Genomic DNA, 17,863 nt, shown 5'->3' with positions numbered 1-17,863 from the left:
GCACCCCTCCCAATGAGCTTACAAGATTTCCATTTTCATTTAAAAATGTTACTTTTTAATGCAATTCACTTACGATTATCTGCTTATAAAATGACATATATCATATAATGAAATTTTAAATGTTTATAGACAGGTTTATATAGTTGAAAGCATTTCTAATCATGAAAAAAATAGATGGTTTTAATGTTGTGGCTCATCGGTGTATATATGCGTTGCTCACGCAATGCCTGGCAGGCATGCAGTGAATGATAACCACAGGGGTAATGTTTGCATTCATTGCAGACAATGGGAACTTGAAGTGCATCAATAAGGCAAGTAATATTATATTACTGCAATGCTCTTTTATCTGGATGTGCAAATTCCTCTCAGAAAGGGCTCCAGCTAATTCAAAATGCAGCAGCTCGTATTCTTACTAGAACAAGGAGATTTGAGCACATCAGCCCAGTGTTGGCTTCACTTCACTGGCTGCCTGTTAAATTCCAAATAGATTACAAGATACTACTTCTGACTTTTAAAGCCTTACGCTTAAAAAGGTTGCGCTTGCCCCTCTGTAATTAAATTACTTACTTCGTCCTTATATTCCCTCACGAATGCTCTGTTCACAGGGTGCAGGCTTCCTTGTTATTCCTAGAATAACTAAAAGTATCATGGCAGAACCTTTTCTTATCGTGCTCTTTTCTTGTGGAACAAATTGCCTGCTCATGTTCCGGGTGCAGACACTATCACCTTATTTAAAGCTAGGCTAAAAACATATCTCTTTAGTCTGTCCTATAGTTGAGGGGCAGGAGTGGGTGGCTGGCATAAGCTATAGAGCAGGGGTCGGCAACCCTGGTCCTGGAGAGCCGCAGGGTGTGCTGGCTTTCGTCTCCACCTTAAAATAAGCAACCGATTCAGACCCAAGAAACCAGGTGAGGTGAGTTAACTGTGTAATCAACTGCTTTCATTGATCAATTAATGCCAAGTAACACCGAAAGCCAGCACACCCTGTGGCTCTCCAGGACCAGGGTTGCCGACCCCTGCTAGAGAGTCTCTGGTGGACTTAGCGGACAGTGCTGTTGGTAGTGTTGGTAGTGCTGTGTTAAGCTGAACCAGTCATGGTTGGCATTTATATAGCGCCTTTATCCAGAGCGCTCTTAAATTGATGCTTCTCATTCACCCATTCATACACACACTCACACACCGACGGCGATTGGCTGCCATGTAAGGCGCCGACCAGCTCATCAGGAGCATTTGGGGGTTAGGTGTCTTGCTCAGGGACACTTCGACACAGCCCAGGCGGGGGATCGAACCGGCAACCCTCCGACTGCCAGACGACTGCTCTTACTGCCTGAGCCATGTCGCCCCCACCAGTCATGGTCTGGTGGTGACTGTATCAAGCCTGCCCTCATTGCTGTGTTGGCTACTGCCAACACAGCTATCTGCCTTATCGCACGCAGGCACCTCTCTCTCTCCTGCTGTGATTGACCAATTACCATCTGAACCCCCTAACAATGTTACTTTCCTCTTCTCCCTGCTCTGGACACCTGCCTGGAACTCTAGCCCAACTTTTCCTGAGCACCCCCTCCTGGCCTGGAGCTCCAGCCCAAGACCAGCTGTGCACATCCCTCCTGCCACTGCTGATTCAGCTGTAGCACCAAGCCTGTCCCCTTGCCTAATAGTGCCACCCATTGGTGTTCCCTCTACCTAATCTCTGCTTTGACTTTTTAATTAATGTATTAATTAATCTATTTGTATTTAAAACCATTCTTTCAACAAACCGGTGTCAACCAGCGGCAGGTTTCTTGCTGTTAGCCAGGGAGTTTTTCCCTGCCACAGTTGCCCTAGGCGTACTCTTGGGGACTGATTTCTCTGTAAAGTTGCTTTGTGACAAAGGCCTTTTGTTAAAAGCGCTAAACAAATAAAAATTGATTGATAGATACTCATATTGAATGTGCCCTTCTCCAAATTCTTGTTACCCTCTGTGCTCACAGTAGTCTGTCTCTCACTTCATTCATTCATTTCACCTGTGCCCCATTTAGTGTCTCCTCCTCCCCCAACATATATGTACTTCCTTCCTGTCTCTCACCTGTTTCTCGTTGTCTGTTAATCTGTCTTTTTCTGTTTTTGTTGCTAGTTCATCTCTCTGTTTCCGAGTTCTGCCCTTGTGTTCCCTACCCTGGTTCTAGCCTGTTCCTGCTCCTGTTCCTGTTCTTGTGTTTCCCTGTCTGTTTGTCTGTAATTGAGTTTTCTGCTTAGTGATCTCTGGTTTTTAGTGTCCCCGCCTCCCACACCATATATGGACTTCATTCCTGCATCTCGTCATTCATCTCACCTGCTTGTCATTGTCTGTTAATCGCTGTTCTATTTAAGCCTGTCTTTTTCAGTTCTTGTTGCTAGTTCCTCTCTCTCTGTCCCCGAGTTCTGCCTTTGTGTTCCCTACCCTGGTTCTAGCCTGTACTTCCTGATTCTGGTTTCCCCGTCTTTTTGTCTTTTTTGGATTTTCTGGTTTGTGATCTCTGCCTCGTTTTTTGACTCTGTACCTTTGCCCATTCTGACTTTCTGGTTTTTTAACTTTTTTGCCTGTATATTAAATTACTCCTTGGATTATCCCGTATGTACCTGTCTGCCTTAATTTCAACCATTGCCTGTTCTTTTGATTATGCTCTGTCTGCCCCTTTATCTGCCTGCTTGAGTGAGTCACTTTTTACCCCTGAGTTTGCGCTTGGTCCCCCTGTCCCGCAAACCTGACATATAGCTATGTATCTTTTGGTTTTTTTCATGTAGACTGTTTATTATGTGTATTTCTACAGGATTTGAATGGGTAACTGCATCCACTTCTCTCGAATAAAGTCAAATAGAAATGTTATCATCTGAGGTGGTCAGTACATGCCACTCTATCAGTTACCATGGCTACCAAATAAACGCTGCAGAAGGAAGAGCCACAGAGAGCTAAAGCATTTGTCTTAAATTATTAATATTGTTTGAGAGTCTTGTCTTCTGTTTTTAAGTCCGAGTCAACTCTGAAGTCATTCAGCGCAAGTCTCAAATCAAGTCGAAGTTCCCAGCTCTGCTTACATGATTTGTGTCATGTCTTGTAGCTGTTATTAGATCATTGGGGTATTCCATCAGAAGTCAAATCACTTTCTGGCTTCAGCGTTTTAGATTTATTTTGCACAGGTGAACCTATATCAGACACTTTAGAATGTGGTTTGATTAACCAGAATGACCAACCATTCAGGTGACAGGGGCCCTCAAAGTTGAGTGATGGATCTTTGATTTCAAAGAGAAGCAGTAGGCTATGCCTTTGAAGGCTACATACATAATGTAATTCTGACTCAGCATTGAAATAATGCTGAGTCAAATATAAAGTTTGGGGTCACCTTGTCTTTTTCTGATTTAATATTTTAATTTCTCTGTTTGTAACATAACATTAATGTGGTCAATGGTCAGAGCTTTTATTAAAGGGTATTTTTCTACATTTTGGTTTCACCATGTAATAATTACAGCAATTTATATATGTAGTCCCCCATTTCAATGTTTGAGACAAATTCAGGAGGTTGGATTAAGGTACAGTTTGAAAAGGTGTGTTATTAGTCTGCGTCAAAATAAGGGAGGGATTCTGCTGTCCTGACAGTGGTAGGCAAGTCATTCCACCACTGAGGAACCAGGATGGAAGACAGGCGTGAACGTGCAGCTCGACCGCCAGGTGCTCGTAGTGAGGGAACCATAAGGCGACCAGAGCTGGCAGACCGGAGTGGTCTAGCTGGGGAGTAGGGAGTGATTAAGGCTGCCACAAGGATACGTGGAATCACCATGTGTGTTCAACCAAATTGACCGACAAGATCTCTCCAATTTCAGAGAAAAATTTGCCCTAACCCACCAAAGAGTTTCTGGCTACAAAGTTTTGTTGACCCAACCACACATCACGATCACTTGCTGGTTGTCAACCCAGCCACTCTCATGACCACTCCTGTCTGTCAACATCTATTGTGACTCTGCCTATGCTTGCGGGGTGGTGCATTCTTGCGGGGCCACTTGGGCGTGTCGTGGGTTTTTAACAGCAACTGGTACACCGGTGTAACAAAAAAAAAAAAAAAAAAAAAAAAAAAAAAGAAGAGATCTGTGCCTTACTCAAGGCAATAAAACTACCAACAAAGCTAGCCGTGATATAATAAAATATAAGACCCTGTTTCCCAGGGCAATGCGCACGCTGACCTACCATCTTGGCCTGCTAATCAGGCCCCAGTAATGGAAATACAGGAATTTACTTTTCCAGAACTTCTGGAGGTACAGTAGTCTACCTCCACAACTGAGCAAGAACTCAGAAGTCTACCTCCACAACTGAGCAAGAAATTCAGAGGTTGCTCTAAGCTCTAACCTGGCACCACAAGTACACAGGCAAAGTTGTTGTCCCAAACTCCCTGTTGCAACTCCTATGCAGATTGGCTCACTGTGTGTGCCGCTCTGCAAGGGGGGAGATTATCCAGAACATTAAAACATTTTAGTTTTTCTCCAAATTTAAACGAAACAGTTACCAATTGGATTTCACACTGTTAAATTTGCCATGAAAACGATGTGCACAAAGGGATATCCACCAAGCATGCCCCCTGCCCAAGGCCCATTCACCCATCTAGTGATGGATTACATAGATACCATCCATAGACTGCCGCCATAGTCGAGAGATGCAACGGCATTCTCAAAAATATATATATATAATAATAATAATCAAAGCATGCAAAGAGAGAGGAATGTCATGGACCAAGTGCCTGCCCCTATCTCTCATGGCCATGTCATTATCACGGCCAGTCTTTTCAACACACTTGACAGTCCATGAAATGATTACGGGGAGGGTAATGAATGTTCCAGCAACCAGGCCAGACAAGTGAGGCCCTATCAGGTGATATTTTCCACACCCACAGCAGTTAAAGTCAAGGAAATCACACCATGGATACACTTAACCCATTGCCGAAAAACCCCAGACCCAACCGACCACGATCAGAACTCTCACCCCCTAGGCCCTGTAAAAGGGTTTTAAAATGGGCTTTTGGGATAGGACATCTTGGATTACTTACACTAATATTCTTTGCCTTTGTTAGGGAAAATACCCTCTTTAACATTTTACAGGTGAGCATTGTCTGATGAAACGGACCCCAGTAAAACAACAATAGCTATACTTGAGTTTAACTTTCGTATTTATTTGCTAAGAAATAACACAAAGTGAGAAATCTTACCAGCTTTCTGATTTGAATCAGACATAGGCCCTTGAGCAAGGCCCTTAACTCTGCATTGCTCCAGGGGAGGATTGTCTCCTGCTTAGTCTAATCAACTGTACGTCGCTCTGGATAAGAGCGTCTGCCAAATGGCATTAATGTAATATAATGTAACATGAAGCTGGCCATTAACATTTATCAGTATTTTGTCTTCTGATTACCCCTTGTTGAGCTTGCTGTAAGACCAGAATGTGCAAGCTACCCCTCCTAGGAAAAGCAGAGACATTAAGGTCAAAGGCTGTCTGTCTGCTGGGAGAGAGAAAGACTCCTAGTAAGCAATTAATTCAGAAAGTGGTCTAATAGTAATAGGGATTAAAAATAATCATGTCATTGTCTTTATGTTAACATACATTGTCAATTAAGAATGAATTAAGAAAATTACACCAGGAAAATGGAACCATGGTCCTTACAGTGCCTTTTAAAATGGCCACTCTGTACTACCAAGCCACCAATCCCCTGTAAAAACTATTGCCCAAATACAACCCAGAACCCTGGGTCTGCTTCAAAGGGAGCGGTAGTTTAGATATGGGAACGACTAGCCATTGTAATTTAGCCTTAAATGCCACCCAAATGCAGGAAGCCAGAGGATCTAGGGAAACATAAAATAACATATAAAAGGAAGGAAGACAAACCAATCAGGGAAGATCACATCCGACTTCCCACACATGTGCATTTTCTGTGTTTGTGTGTATTTGAGTAGGCTGGGTAAGATTATTGACTTATTGATATATTTCTCTTCTTAATTTCTGTATTAATTAACTGTTGAATTCTAAGATAATGACCTACCTGCCTGTTAAGAAATTCTTGCTTTTAACTTGCATGATCTCCATGGCTCTAATTCATTTTTATACCTTTTTCAGCAATAGTGCTAATCCTGGGAGCATATATTGAGTAATGGTGGCATATAAGGGAGAGTCAAGTGGAAGCACTCCGAGTGTCACACACAATTAAAACCAAATTCTAAATTCTCGTTTAAAATGGAGTCAGATAACAAAGGTACATTTATTGGCCCTATTGAAAAGAAAATGGTTTGGTAGTGTAGGCCCTTGGTTAGGGAGTTTAATAGCACTTATTTTGCATAAAGCCTTGTGTCCTGAGCTGTTTGAAGAACATGTTCCACAGGATGTTTCAAAACAATCTCATAATGTTACAGCAGACACATATCCCCCAGGCTCAAAGAAACCCGGACAGTCCTTGGAAAATGAATCCCGATTCTTGTGACGACAGACATTATTAATAATTTCATATATCAATAAATAATCTGTAGCCTCAAATAAAACAATAATATAATAATGCTATAATTATCGATAACTCTGATCCTGAAAATCCAAGTGAACGTGACGATGATAAAAGGCACTGCTTCAATTATGATTATGAGTAAGCATTGTCATAAAACACAAAACCACACAAACATGTAAGATGCAGCATATAGAGACAAACATGAAGATTTACAGACGATGATGACTAAAACACAGGATGGGAAACAATATTTGAAGGCCTTTTGATAGATTAGACGCACTGACACATAGAGGTAACAATAAATAAATAGGCCTGACTGCGACGGCTGAGTGATGTGCTAGTAACCTGTCCTCAGGCCAACAATCCAACGGATTTCCAACGGCCTACGGATTTGTAAATCACGGGAAAAGAACTGATGTTATACTCATATTTCTCTTATGCTTATTTAAAAACGATGATTGCTATATAAAATTATTAATGTAATTGATAGATTAAATGAAGAATGTAACTGTTAGATTAAATGAAGAATGTAACTGTTAGATTAAATGATTGATGTTATTGATAGTTAAAATGATTGATGTTATTGATAGCTAATGAATTTGGAGATGCTAAAATAATTAATAAAAGTGATCACGTTAAAGTTAACTCTCAAGAATGTGAGACCTAGTGGTCTCAAAGGGGGGAATGTTGAAGTTTGATCAAAATGCTCTTATTGAAAACCAGGAATGTTTAGAATAATGATGAAGTTTGATTTAAATGCTTTTATTAAAACCGCGAAATGGTTAGAATTGAGAATAATTGAATAAGTCAGCATGAGTAATTAGAACTATGTGTCTGTTCAAACACATTGAGCTGCAAAGTACAGTGCAGAGAACACTTAATCGGGTGTTTAAAAAGCCATGGCATTGGATACGACCTGTTTTGACTAAGTGATGCCTGTCAAGCAATATGTGTCTTTGCAGAGAAATGTTTTGAGTTAGTGATCACCAGCCCAATTTGCCTGCGTCATTATAGAGGTGAAAGGTTATGACAGCTCAGCTTTCATAGAGTGACAGAAAATATTAAGGCGGGTTAAGAGAGACAATGTGATATTATATGACAAATGATTGGTTAGCTATAATGTATAAAGACTAGGATACTTCCTACTGTTACTTTGGAATTCTCTGGTCTCTGGAAGCTTCTTGCACAGAGCACACCGATTCCTTAGATTAATCTGTTTTATTTTAAACTAAAGATTTGTAATGAGCAACTATTGACTCTGAATATTTCTTCAACATCATTGCTGCCAATACAACTTCACCCACGTAAAAGGGACGAGGAGGAAAAGCAACAAAAAATATTTCCTCAACAGATTGTATGTAAGGTGGGGCAGTCCCCTTGGCAGCCTGAAATGCCAACACGAGGGCCTTGAATCGGATGCGTGCGGCAATAGGAAGCCAGTGGAGGCCAATGAGGAGTGGGATGACATGAGCCGACCTGGCCTGACTGGTGATCAGGAGGGCTGCAGCATTCTGGACCAGCTGGAGAGACTTGATGCCACAAGCTGGGAGACCGACTAGGAGGGAGTTGCAGTAATCCAGGCGGGAAATGACGAGCGACTGGACTAGGAGCTGGGTGGCTTTCTCCATCAGGAGATGACGGATACGGCATATATTGTAGAGGAAGAACCTGCAGGTTCTGGCAGTGGAGGATACTTGTGGAGCCAGGGTAAGGCTGTTATCAAGAGTCACCCCAAGATTCTTTGCCATGTGGGAGGAGGAAACTACAAAGTCCTCAACAGTCAATGAGGGGTCAATTGTCGGAGAGGACTTAGGGATGTAGAGAAGCTCAGTCATGGCAAGGTTAAGCTTCAGGTGGTGGGAAGTCATCCACGCAGAGATATCAGATCTGTGTGGTGATCTGGGTATTGGGGGGAAGGAGGGAAAGAGCTGGGTGTCATCGGCGTAAGAATGGTAAGAAAAGAGAAGGAATTGCGAATGGCATCAACTTTCTTTTCAAAGAAGGAGACAAAGTCATCAGGTGTGAGTAATGACGGAGGTGGGGCCAGAAGAGATGAGAAGGTTGAAAACAGTTTGCGGGGATTAGAGGCGGCCGCGTTCATTTTAGAGTGAAAGAAGGAAGATTTAGCTAGAGAGACAGAGGAATAGAAAGATGATAGGAGGGCATGGAAGGAAGCTATATCACTGGGGAGACAGGACCCTTTCCACTTTCTCTCCACTGCCCGCAGTTTGGTTCGGACAGCTTGTAGAGCATCAGAAAGGGAGTTGCAGTAATCCAGGCGGGAAATGACGAGCGCCTGGACTAGGAGCTGGGTGGCTTTCTCCGTCAGGAGATGACGGATACGGCATATATTGTAGAGGAAGAACCTGCAGGTTCTGGCAGTGGAGGATACTTGTGGAGCCAGGGTAAGGCTGTTATCAAGAGTCACCCCAAGATTCTTTGCCATGTGGGAGGAGGAAACTACAAAGTCCTCAACAGTCAATGAGGGGTCAATTGTCGGAGAGGACTTAGGGATGTAGAGAAGCTCAGTCATGGCAAGGTTAAGCTTCAGGTGGTGGGAAGTCATCCACGCAGAGATATCAGATCTGTGTGGTGACCTGGGTATTGGGGGGAAGGAGAGAAAGAGCTGGGTGTCATCGGCGTAAGAATGGTAAGAAAAGAGAAGGAATTGCGAATGGCATCAACTTTCTTTTCAAAGAAGGAGACAAAGTCATCAGGTGTGAGTGATGACGGAGGTGGGGCCAGAAGAGATGAGAAGGTTGAAAACAGTTTGCGGGGATTAGAGGCGGCCGCGTTCATTTTAGAGTGAAAGAAGGAAGATTTAGCTAGAGAGACAGAGGAATAGAAAGATGATAGGAGGGCATGGAAGGAAGCTATATCACTGGGGAGACAGGACCCTTTCCACTTTCGCTCCACTGCCCGCAGTTTGGTTCGGACAGCTTGTAGAGCATCAGAAAGCCAAGGACTGGGGCGGGGGAGGCCCTGGCTAATTTGGTGGTGAGAGGACACAGAGAGTCAAAGGAAGATAAAAGGGAGGACATGAGGGTTGTAGCAATATCGTCGGTAGACAGTCAAGAGAAAGATTCCGCAGATGGTAGGGAGGAGAGGATTGTAGACGAGAGGGTGGAGGTAGACAGGTGGAATAGGTTCCGCCGACAGGTGACAGTGGATGGTAGGAGAGATGGATGGGTGTTAGAAGAGAGTGAAAGAGAAAAAGAGATGAAAGAGTGGTCAGATATATGGAGTGGTGTTACAGAGAGGTTGGTCGTTGTGCAGCTCCTTGTGAAGATGAGGTCAAGAAGGTTGCCTGCTTTGTGGGTGGGAGGGGAAAGTGTGAGGGTAAGGTCATAAGAAGAAAGGAAGGAGAGAAAGGTAGATTGGGTGGACTCTGATTTCAGGTTGAAGTCACCCAGGAGGATCAGGGGAGTGCCATTGACTGGTGAGGAGCTAAGGAGGATGTCAATCTCATCCAAGAAGCTCCCCAGAGGACCCGGGGGGCGATAAACAACAATAATAAAGAGTTTGCATGGGAAAGTAACCACATGAAATTCAAGAGAGGAGAAGGAGAAGGATGAGGAACACTAGATCTCCATGAGGATGAGATTAGGAGACCTGTGCCACCTCCCCTGCCAGAGGTTCTGGGTGTGTGGGAAAAAGAGAAGGAACCCCGGCTGCAGAGGAAAGGGCAGCCGGGGTGGCTGTGTTCTCTGGTGAGAGCCACATTTCTGTTAAGGCAAGAAAGTCAAGGTTGAGGTGGGAGGCATAGGCTCATATAAAGTCTGCTTTCTGGACCGCGGACTGGCAGTTCCAGAGGCCACCACCCACACAGAGATCAACACCAGCGGATCTGGGAGGGAAGATGAGGCTTGAGATATTCCGGCCATGTTGGCGGGAAGTTGATTGGCCTGAACACTTGGCTCTCATCTGCCTGCGCTGCTCACTGTGTAAACCTCATTGATAATTTTAACCTTTTCTGGGATAGATGGTGTTCACCCCAATAAAGCAGGTGCAAGGGTGCCTTCTGCCAACTTATGTTATGGCATACATTATTCTTTACTTGTCACGGGTAAAGTATCCTGCAGCTCCTGCCCTAACAAATGTGGTGAACGGTCCGTGAAACATTGACGTTCCCCTGGTCCTAGTCCCTATTATATTGGTTCCACCTCGCCAACTGTTACATTTTCTACTAGGCTCTGACCATCTAATGGCATTTTAAACATCCCTGTCAGTGATGGTGCTATTTTTTGTGGTGCAGCTGCATACCCAATTGAGAAAATCGCTTGTACCCGTCTGCCTTGGCAGAAATGTAGACCTAGGGGTGTCTCTGTTACTAATCTTACACAAATCCATATTCAGCCACCTGATATGATTTTAACGGTCTCATCTGTAGTGTTAACACCAGTAGCCTTTCAAACACGTAAATGTGGATTGGGAATACTGTGTCTTAATGTGTCTTTTTTATTTATCAAAAATAGATTTTATTCAGGCTTTGATGCTACGAAGCAATCCTGATGTATTTCTTGCTACTGAATCTTGGTTAAATATTTCTGTGTCAGACAATGACAACAATGGATGGTTATTGTGTTTTTAGATGTGACAGGAAAAAGAGAGGAGGAGGGGTAGTGATGTTTGTTAAATCCACGCTCGCTGTAACTGTTTTATTATCCTCCTCTATTCCTGAACAGTTTGAGTGTCAAGTTATTAAAATAGACATGGGTTGTACAAGTATTACACTAGCAGGTGTGTGCAGGTCTGTGCAGGTCTGCGATGGCCTAATTTTGACGCAACTTATATCAGAGCCTACGTGACCAAATTTGAAAGATTAACTCGGTTAACGACCGACGACCGTTGATTAATCTAATTTTAACAAATAGACCACACAACTACGCTCTTAGTGGCGTTTTTTAGTGATCACTGCCCAGTAGCATGTATTAGAGAAAGACACATCACTGTGCTTTATATAGTTCAGTAGGATGGTATTCTCTTCATTATAGAAGGAAGGAATAGAGCCCGAGAGTCCGATGCTGGGTGTGCCACTGATTGGACCCCCCTCATGCTACAGATATTAAGACACAGATACTGCAGTACATAGCAGTGTGTTTCTTATTATCAGAAAGCATGCAAATCAAGCTACGCCCAATTTTTTGGTGCGAAATAAATACAATTAACCTTAATTTTTAAAAAATGCATGTACTGAGATTTTTTATTTTTTATATCCATGTCGGGTGATCTGGATGATAGTCCCCCCCATTTGAGGGGACCAAAAGTTAATGAACAGTTGGATTCTCAGCTGTTTCTGATTAACCAGGTGTATTCAATTGCTTCCTTAGTACAGGTATAAGAAAGTTTTCAGTGTCTATTCTTGATTCTAAGCTTGCAATAGCCTTTGTTGTTTGGCATTTGTCAACATGAGGACCAGAGTTGTGCCAATGGCAGTCAAGGAAACCATTGTGAGGCTGGGAAATCAGAAAACACAGACAGATACATAGGCCAAACAATAGGCTTCCCAAAATCATTTCCCAAAATGTTTTTTGGAGATCGATAGTGTGGCATAAAAATGGTTGAAGCAAGCTGTGTCATTCATCTTGCAGCTAGAGAATAGGCTGTCTAAGCCATTCAGTTGAGGACAATAAATGTTTGGTGAGAAACTGCAGAGGGGTGTACTATGAAGACAGATTCTGTGTTTAGCAAGCTAACTTAAGCTTTAACCCTGAGGTTTCTTTATCATGAAGCTGACTCACTTTAAATCTGTGTATATCACCATGGTAACATATGCTGCATGGAGGCAGGAATTGTCAGGCTTAAAAGTAGGATATAAAAGTAGCACTCTTTGACCAGTCAACTCCTTCGAAAAAGGCACCTCCATTCCTGCAAATTAATCCACTGGATACACAAAATGAAAGATTTGATTCTCAATGGAGGGAATACAATAGACTACATATGTAAACATCATGCACCCTATTTGCCATATCTATTTCCTGTAATTATGGGACTTAGAAAAAGCTAAAGGAACAGAGAATGCATATTTGAGCCAAACTTAACACAGGCTTGCTCCATTGAACATCACAGCTTTATGGCCTTCTTTCCAAGTCTAGCTCCAGGAATTATGTGGGAATAATGAATAGCTGAATGGAGAGGAAAATAAATCACCTGTTATTATCTGAAAAGTCATTATCTACTTATTGAAAGGCCTCTCCAGATCCCTTGCTAGCACTGCAAGGTAATGGAGGATTTGGCTCGGACATACTCAACCATCACATTAACTAATATCCTGGCATAGACATGAAATGTGTCAGCTAGACAGACAACAAGGGATTGTGTAGTATGTCCTCACTTGCATAATGGATGCCTATAATGGATTACAGTCGTGAAGGCTGGCCGCCTTGCAGCTGAGCAACTCAGACATTTGAGAGTTTTATCCTTTATGAAACAAAATGGCTACAAATGAGTGTATAATTACAGTGTACACAGTGTATAATGAATTATTTGTAAAGAAAAGGAACAAGCCCGAAATCCCCTTACAGTAAAAGGAGCCTGGACTTTTGGGGGTTCACCTGAGGAATCCCACTGCTTGCTGTCCAGGATGTCCTGAGAGCTGGGGGTGAAGGCCCTGCTCTCCTGGCTGGTCTCGCTCAGCTCCGATTCGCTGTCACTCTCACTGGAGACCACTGCATGCAAAAATATCCCAGAATGGGTCAAGTACACAGCACTACACTCTACTAGAACTGGGTATTAACACCTTATGGGCAGATGCGACCTGCACGTTACATCTCCCTTAACAGATGGATGTAACGTAATGTACGTTTACATGACCGTTGAAATGCATTGTGATTCCTAGGCCTTTCAATGGGTTTTCTATTGGGTGCCTTAGTCCAAAATGGGACTACTGCGCTCGGTCTAAATACATATTTCCCGATTCTGACCCTGTAGTTTCCAATTCCAAAATATCCAGGCTCTAAAAGATCCAACCTGAAAACAGCATTTGGGCTGCCATTATATTTAAAAGAAAACATGCACGACTGTACATTAACTTTGAAGCCAAGGTATGTGCGAGAATTGGGGGGAGCAAAACTTTTCCAATTTTAAGAGGCTACCAACCACCACCTGAAATTTACTGACCACTGCTGCTAATCACTTTACTCATTACATACACAAGAAGATATACAAATCTGGCCACTGTATAACTGGATGGGATATAAAGCACTGTGTGAAATTCCTGATTTATACCCTATGACCAGAGTATGACAGAAGCATTTTCAACTCCATTCCAGTTAACCTTGTGGAGTGTAAATATTAGTAGGAATTGATTTAAAAAAAATTTAAGGCAGGAAGGGTGGCAACAGGGTGCTGGGGTGTAGTGAAAACGAGATCGGGCAACCTGACACCTCATCATCTGTCTGCCCTCTTCAGTGGAGCGAAGCCAAGCCAAAAATTATTTTTGTTTTTTATCAGAGCGAGGGAATCAAAACAGGCATTGGCACAGCTCCCATCTGCTGCTTTCATTGAAACCTGATTGGCTGACATCCGCGGTGCATCTGATTTCAGCTGAAACCCTGTGCACCCTTCCATTACTCCCACTCTCATCGCTGCTCTGCTTCATGAGCTTTACTCTGAATCTGTCCTCAATACCAGTCTTGCACAAGACCTATGAGTATGCCACTCTCACTAGTCATGTGCTGCTAATGCCCATGACCGTGATATGATCTATGCTTGTGTGTGTGTGTGTGCGTGCGTGCTTGCGTATGTATGTGCATGCGTCTTCAACACAATGTAATAAACAATAATAAACAGTATCTTCACGATGTGCATAGCCAATAGTGAAATTTGACGAAAGCTTGCTCTGACTACACATGTGTAACAGGGTAAGCTTGGCTAGTTTTCCTTTAAGCACGGTGAAGTGCGGCGAAGGACTTGCGACTTGACTTGGACTGACTGCTGTAGACTTGACTTCAGACTTGACATGGACTTGTGGTAGCCATGGTAACTGCTAGACTGTTAAACAGGTTTAAATGACAACCAATCACAATGGTCATGCCATTTAATAGAATGACAAGTAGTTATGTACTCATCTCACTATCCATCACCTGTGAATATTTAATAGAAAAACAAAATAATGTAACATTGTAATCGGGTGTTATATTGTAAAAAAAACTAACACAACTGAGGGGGCATAGATTGCACATAACTGTACTAAAATTGAGTGAAGATGGTTGAGATGGACTTCTTACCATTTATAACAGGATGACACCATACATTTCAGATCCTTATGCTTAAAAAGTTATTGCTACTTCAATGGTACAGAGGATGCTGATATAAAGTACCAGAGACTTTGTAATATTTCAGATTTTCGTCTTAGTTTATTTGTTCTTCTTGTTATTTATTATTATTCATATCTGCTTATCTGTCATCCATTACAGTTCATTGTATTTGTTATGTCTGTGCCTGTATGTTTCTGAGCCCTAGTCACTCCCCTGTCTGCGTGCTGCACTATTTGGGTGGTTTTGGAATTTTCCTGGTTTCATAGATTCCTTCTCAGCCTAGCTTTTTCTTACTTCCTGCTTTTTCGCTAGTTCAAGTTGTAGATAGCACTAATTTACTAATAACAATTAGCAAAGATATTGTACAGTACTAATTATATTTGGGTAAATTAGATCGAATCACGTAAACTAACATACTAACCTTACTAACTAATCTCCAGTTTCGATTCTGCTCTGTAACTCCGCCTCTCTGTTCTATCACTGATTACTTGCTTTGATTCAGCAAAGTGTTCGAACCTGCCTCCTGCTATCACTACATTTCAAAGTAATTCTCCTTTTACTCCTATGTTCACCAGGCTTACTCGCGAATAAGATTATATTTTTCTGGATAAAGCCGTTTTACCCAACGTGAACTCCTGTGAATATTCAACAATTGTTATCTCAGATCATGCCCCACACTTGCAAGATTTGGCCATATTTCCTAAGATGCTTACTTGCATTACAGTTGAGACATCAGTCCTCTTCCCGCTTCATTACACAGATACACCAAATACCTGGTAGCTTCATCTCTGATCCAATTGAAATAAATAACGTTTTTGCCTCATATTATTCCGATCTTCATAAATCTGAATTCCCTTGTGACAATACTTTGATGAACATTTTTTTTTTGGAAATGTAGTCTTCCCCTCTATTGACAGAATTACCAAAACAAATTTAGAAGCACCCCTACAACTGGAGGAGGTTACAACAGGTCTCAAATTGATGCAGAACGGCAAGGTGCCGGGTCAGGAAGCCCTTCCCTTGTCATTAACCCAGGCTTGCATTTCATTAATATTGAAAAAGGACAAGCGGCCTGACGAATATGGTAGCTGGAGACCTATCGTTTTGCTCAACGCTAATGTAAAACTATTAGCTAAGGTTCTGGCCTGCAGTCTGGACCCCTGCCTGCCTGATATTATTTCGGAGGACCAAACCGGTTTCATCAGAGGTCATCAAATATCTTAAAATATCCAATGTCTCCTTAACATAATTTTTTCAACCTCTTATACACATAATTCTGAAATGGTTGTCTCTCTAGAGGCCGAAAAGGCATTTGACCGGGTGGAGTAGGGTTAATTATTTTTAGTCCTTGAAAGATTTGGCTTTGGGCCCCCGACTCTTGTATAGCGCCCCTACTGCTTCGGTGATAACAAACTCTATTCAATTCAGGTATTTCCCTTTGACACGCGGGTGTCGCCAAGGCAGTCCGTTGTCTCCCTTGCTCTTCACCGTCGCTATCGAGCCCCTTTCGCCCTTAATGCTTCTACTCTTTTCTCCAGAATTATTAGGAGTGGGATTGAACACAGAGTCTCGCTTTATGTGGACGATCTTTTACTTTTTATCTCAAACCCTAGCACAGGTGTTATTAAGATCCTTGAAATCTTACACAAATCTTAAGCAAATTCTCAGGATACAAATTGAACATCAGTAAAAGTGAATGCTTCCCCCTTAATAATGCTGCAAAGCAGATCCCAGCTATTATGTTGCCTTTTAACCTGGCTAGTTAGTTAGTTCCCATATTTAGGAGTTATTATTTCACACAGCCTCTCTTCACTTATTTTAAAATTGGATAAGGAGGTCAGATCTGAGCTAAAATGGTGGAGTGCTCTGCCTCTCCCTTATTGGGAGAATTAATTATATTAAAATGAATGTCCTTCCCAGATTTTGATATCTTTTTCAGTGCTATTATTCATTTCAAAATCATTTTTTAAAGAACTTGACAAGACAATTTCACTTTTTATCTGGGCAGGAAATTCCCCAAGGGCACTCCACTTTACAAAGATCTAAGGAAGACGGTGGTCTGGCATTACCGAACCTGTTGTCTTATTACTGGGCAGCAAATATCCAAAAAATGTATACATGTACAACTCCCCCACCGCAGTTTGGTGTCAGATGGAAGTACATGACTGGAACCCACAAGGTCGGTGGTTCGAGCCCCGGTGTAGCCACAATAAGATTTGCACAGCCGTTGGGCCCTTGACCAAGGCCCATAACCCTGCATCGCTCCAGGGGAGGACTGTCTCCTGCTTAGTCTAATCAAGTGTACGTTGCTCTGGATAAGAGTGTCTGCCAAATGCCATTAATGTAATGCCCCTCCACTTCTTAATCAACTGTAGTTTTTGCTCCACCCAACTCTGATTTCCACAAATATACTACTAACCCAATCGTTGTCTACTCTAAAGATCTGGAGACAGTTCAAGTTTCATCCCCTTCCCCGTTAATGCCCATCTGTAATAACCACTTATTTTTACCCTCAGCTCTTGATCCAGTCTTTTCAATATGGAAGAACAAAGGTTTTGCTTATTTTAAAGATTTATTTCAGAACAACATTTTTACAGATTTTGGTCATCTTAAGGCCAAGCTCAACCTCCCACACAGCCATTTATTTAGATTTTTCCAGACTTTGCTCGCTCTCATTTCCCAAATTTCCCCCATCAACCAACTGATTCCCTTATTGATCAGATTCTCTCAACCCCTGTAACATGAGGATTTATCTCAGTAATAGAAGGGCTAATTCTATCAGCATTGACGTCCCCACTTGTAGGAACTAGAGGTGCTTGGGAGGTGGAGCTGGGTACCACTTTTACAGATGATTGGTGACAAGGGGCATTTGATAAGGTTAACTCTACCTCATCCTGTGCTAGGTTGACTCTTATACAATTCAAGGTCCTACATAGGGTTCACTTTTCCAAAGTCAGAGTAAAAAAGTTATTCAATACTAGCGACACTTAGATACTCTCTATCTCCAGCGCATCACACTCATATGGTTTTTTTTTCTTCCAAAGCTGGATCCATTCTGGTGTTGTTTTTATGATTTACTCTCAAAAGCCCTTAATAAGAAGCTGGTTCCTAGTCCTT

General features: G+C 42.3%; 1 protein-coding gene across 1 annotated transcript in view; it reads right to left on the bottom strand.

The window, feature by feature from the left end:
- Window positions 1–9,361: 9,361 nt before the first annotated feature.
- Window positions 9,362–17,863, bottom strand: part of LOC133133291 (rab effector Noc2-like) — an 83,735-nt gene continuing 75,233 nt past the window's right edge. Inside the window, exons 8-9 of the mRNA XM_061249398.1 lie at window positions 13,043–13,156; window positions 9,362–9,474 (exon numbers count right to left, since the gene is read on the bottom strand). Coding sequence (XP_061105382.1) covers window positions 9,362–9,474; window positions 13,043–13,156 — 227 coding nt within the window. The remainder of the gene's footprint in view (window positions 9,475–13,042; window positions 13,157–17,863) is intronic.

Source organism: Conger conger, chromosome 7 (genome assembly GCF_963514075.1).
Source record: "Conger conger chromosome 7, fConCon1.1, whole genome shotgun sequence".
Lineage (NCBI taxonomy): Eukaryota > Metazoa > Chordata > Actinopteri > Anguilliformes > Congridae > Conger > Conger conger.
The sequence above is the reverse complement of the archived record's forward strand: the minus strand, read 5'-3'. Positions and strand labels throughout refer to the sequence as shown.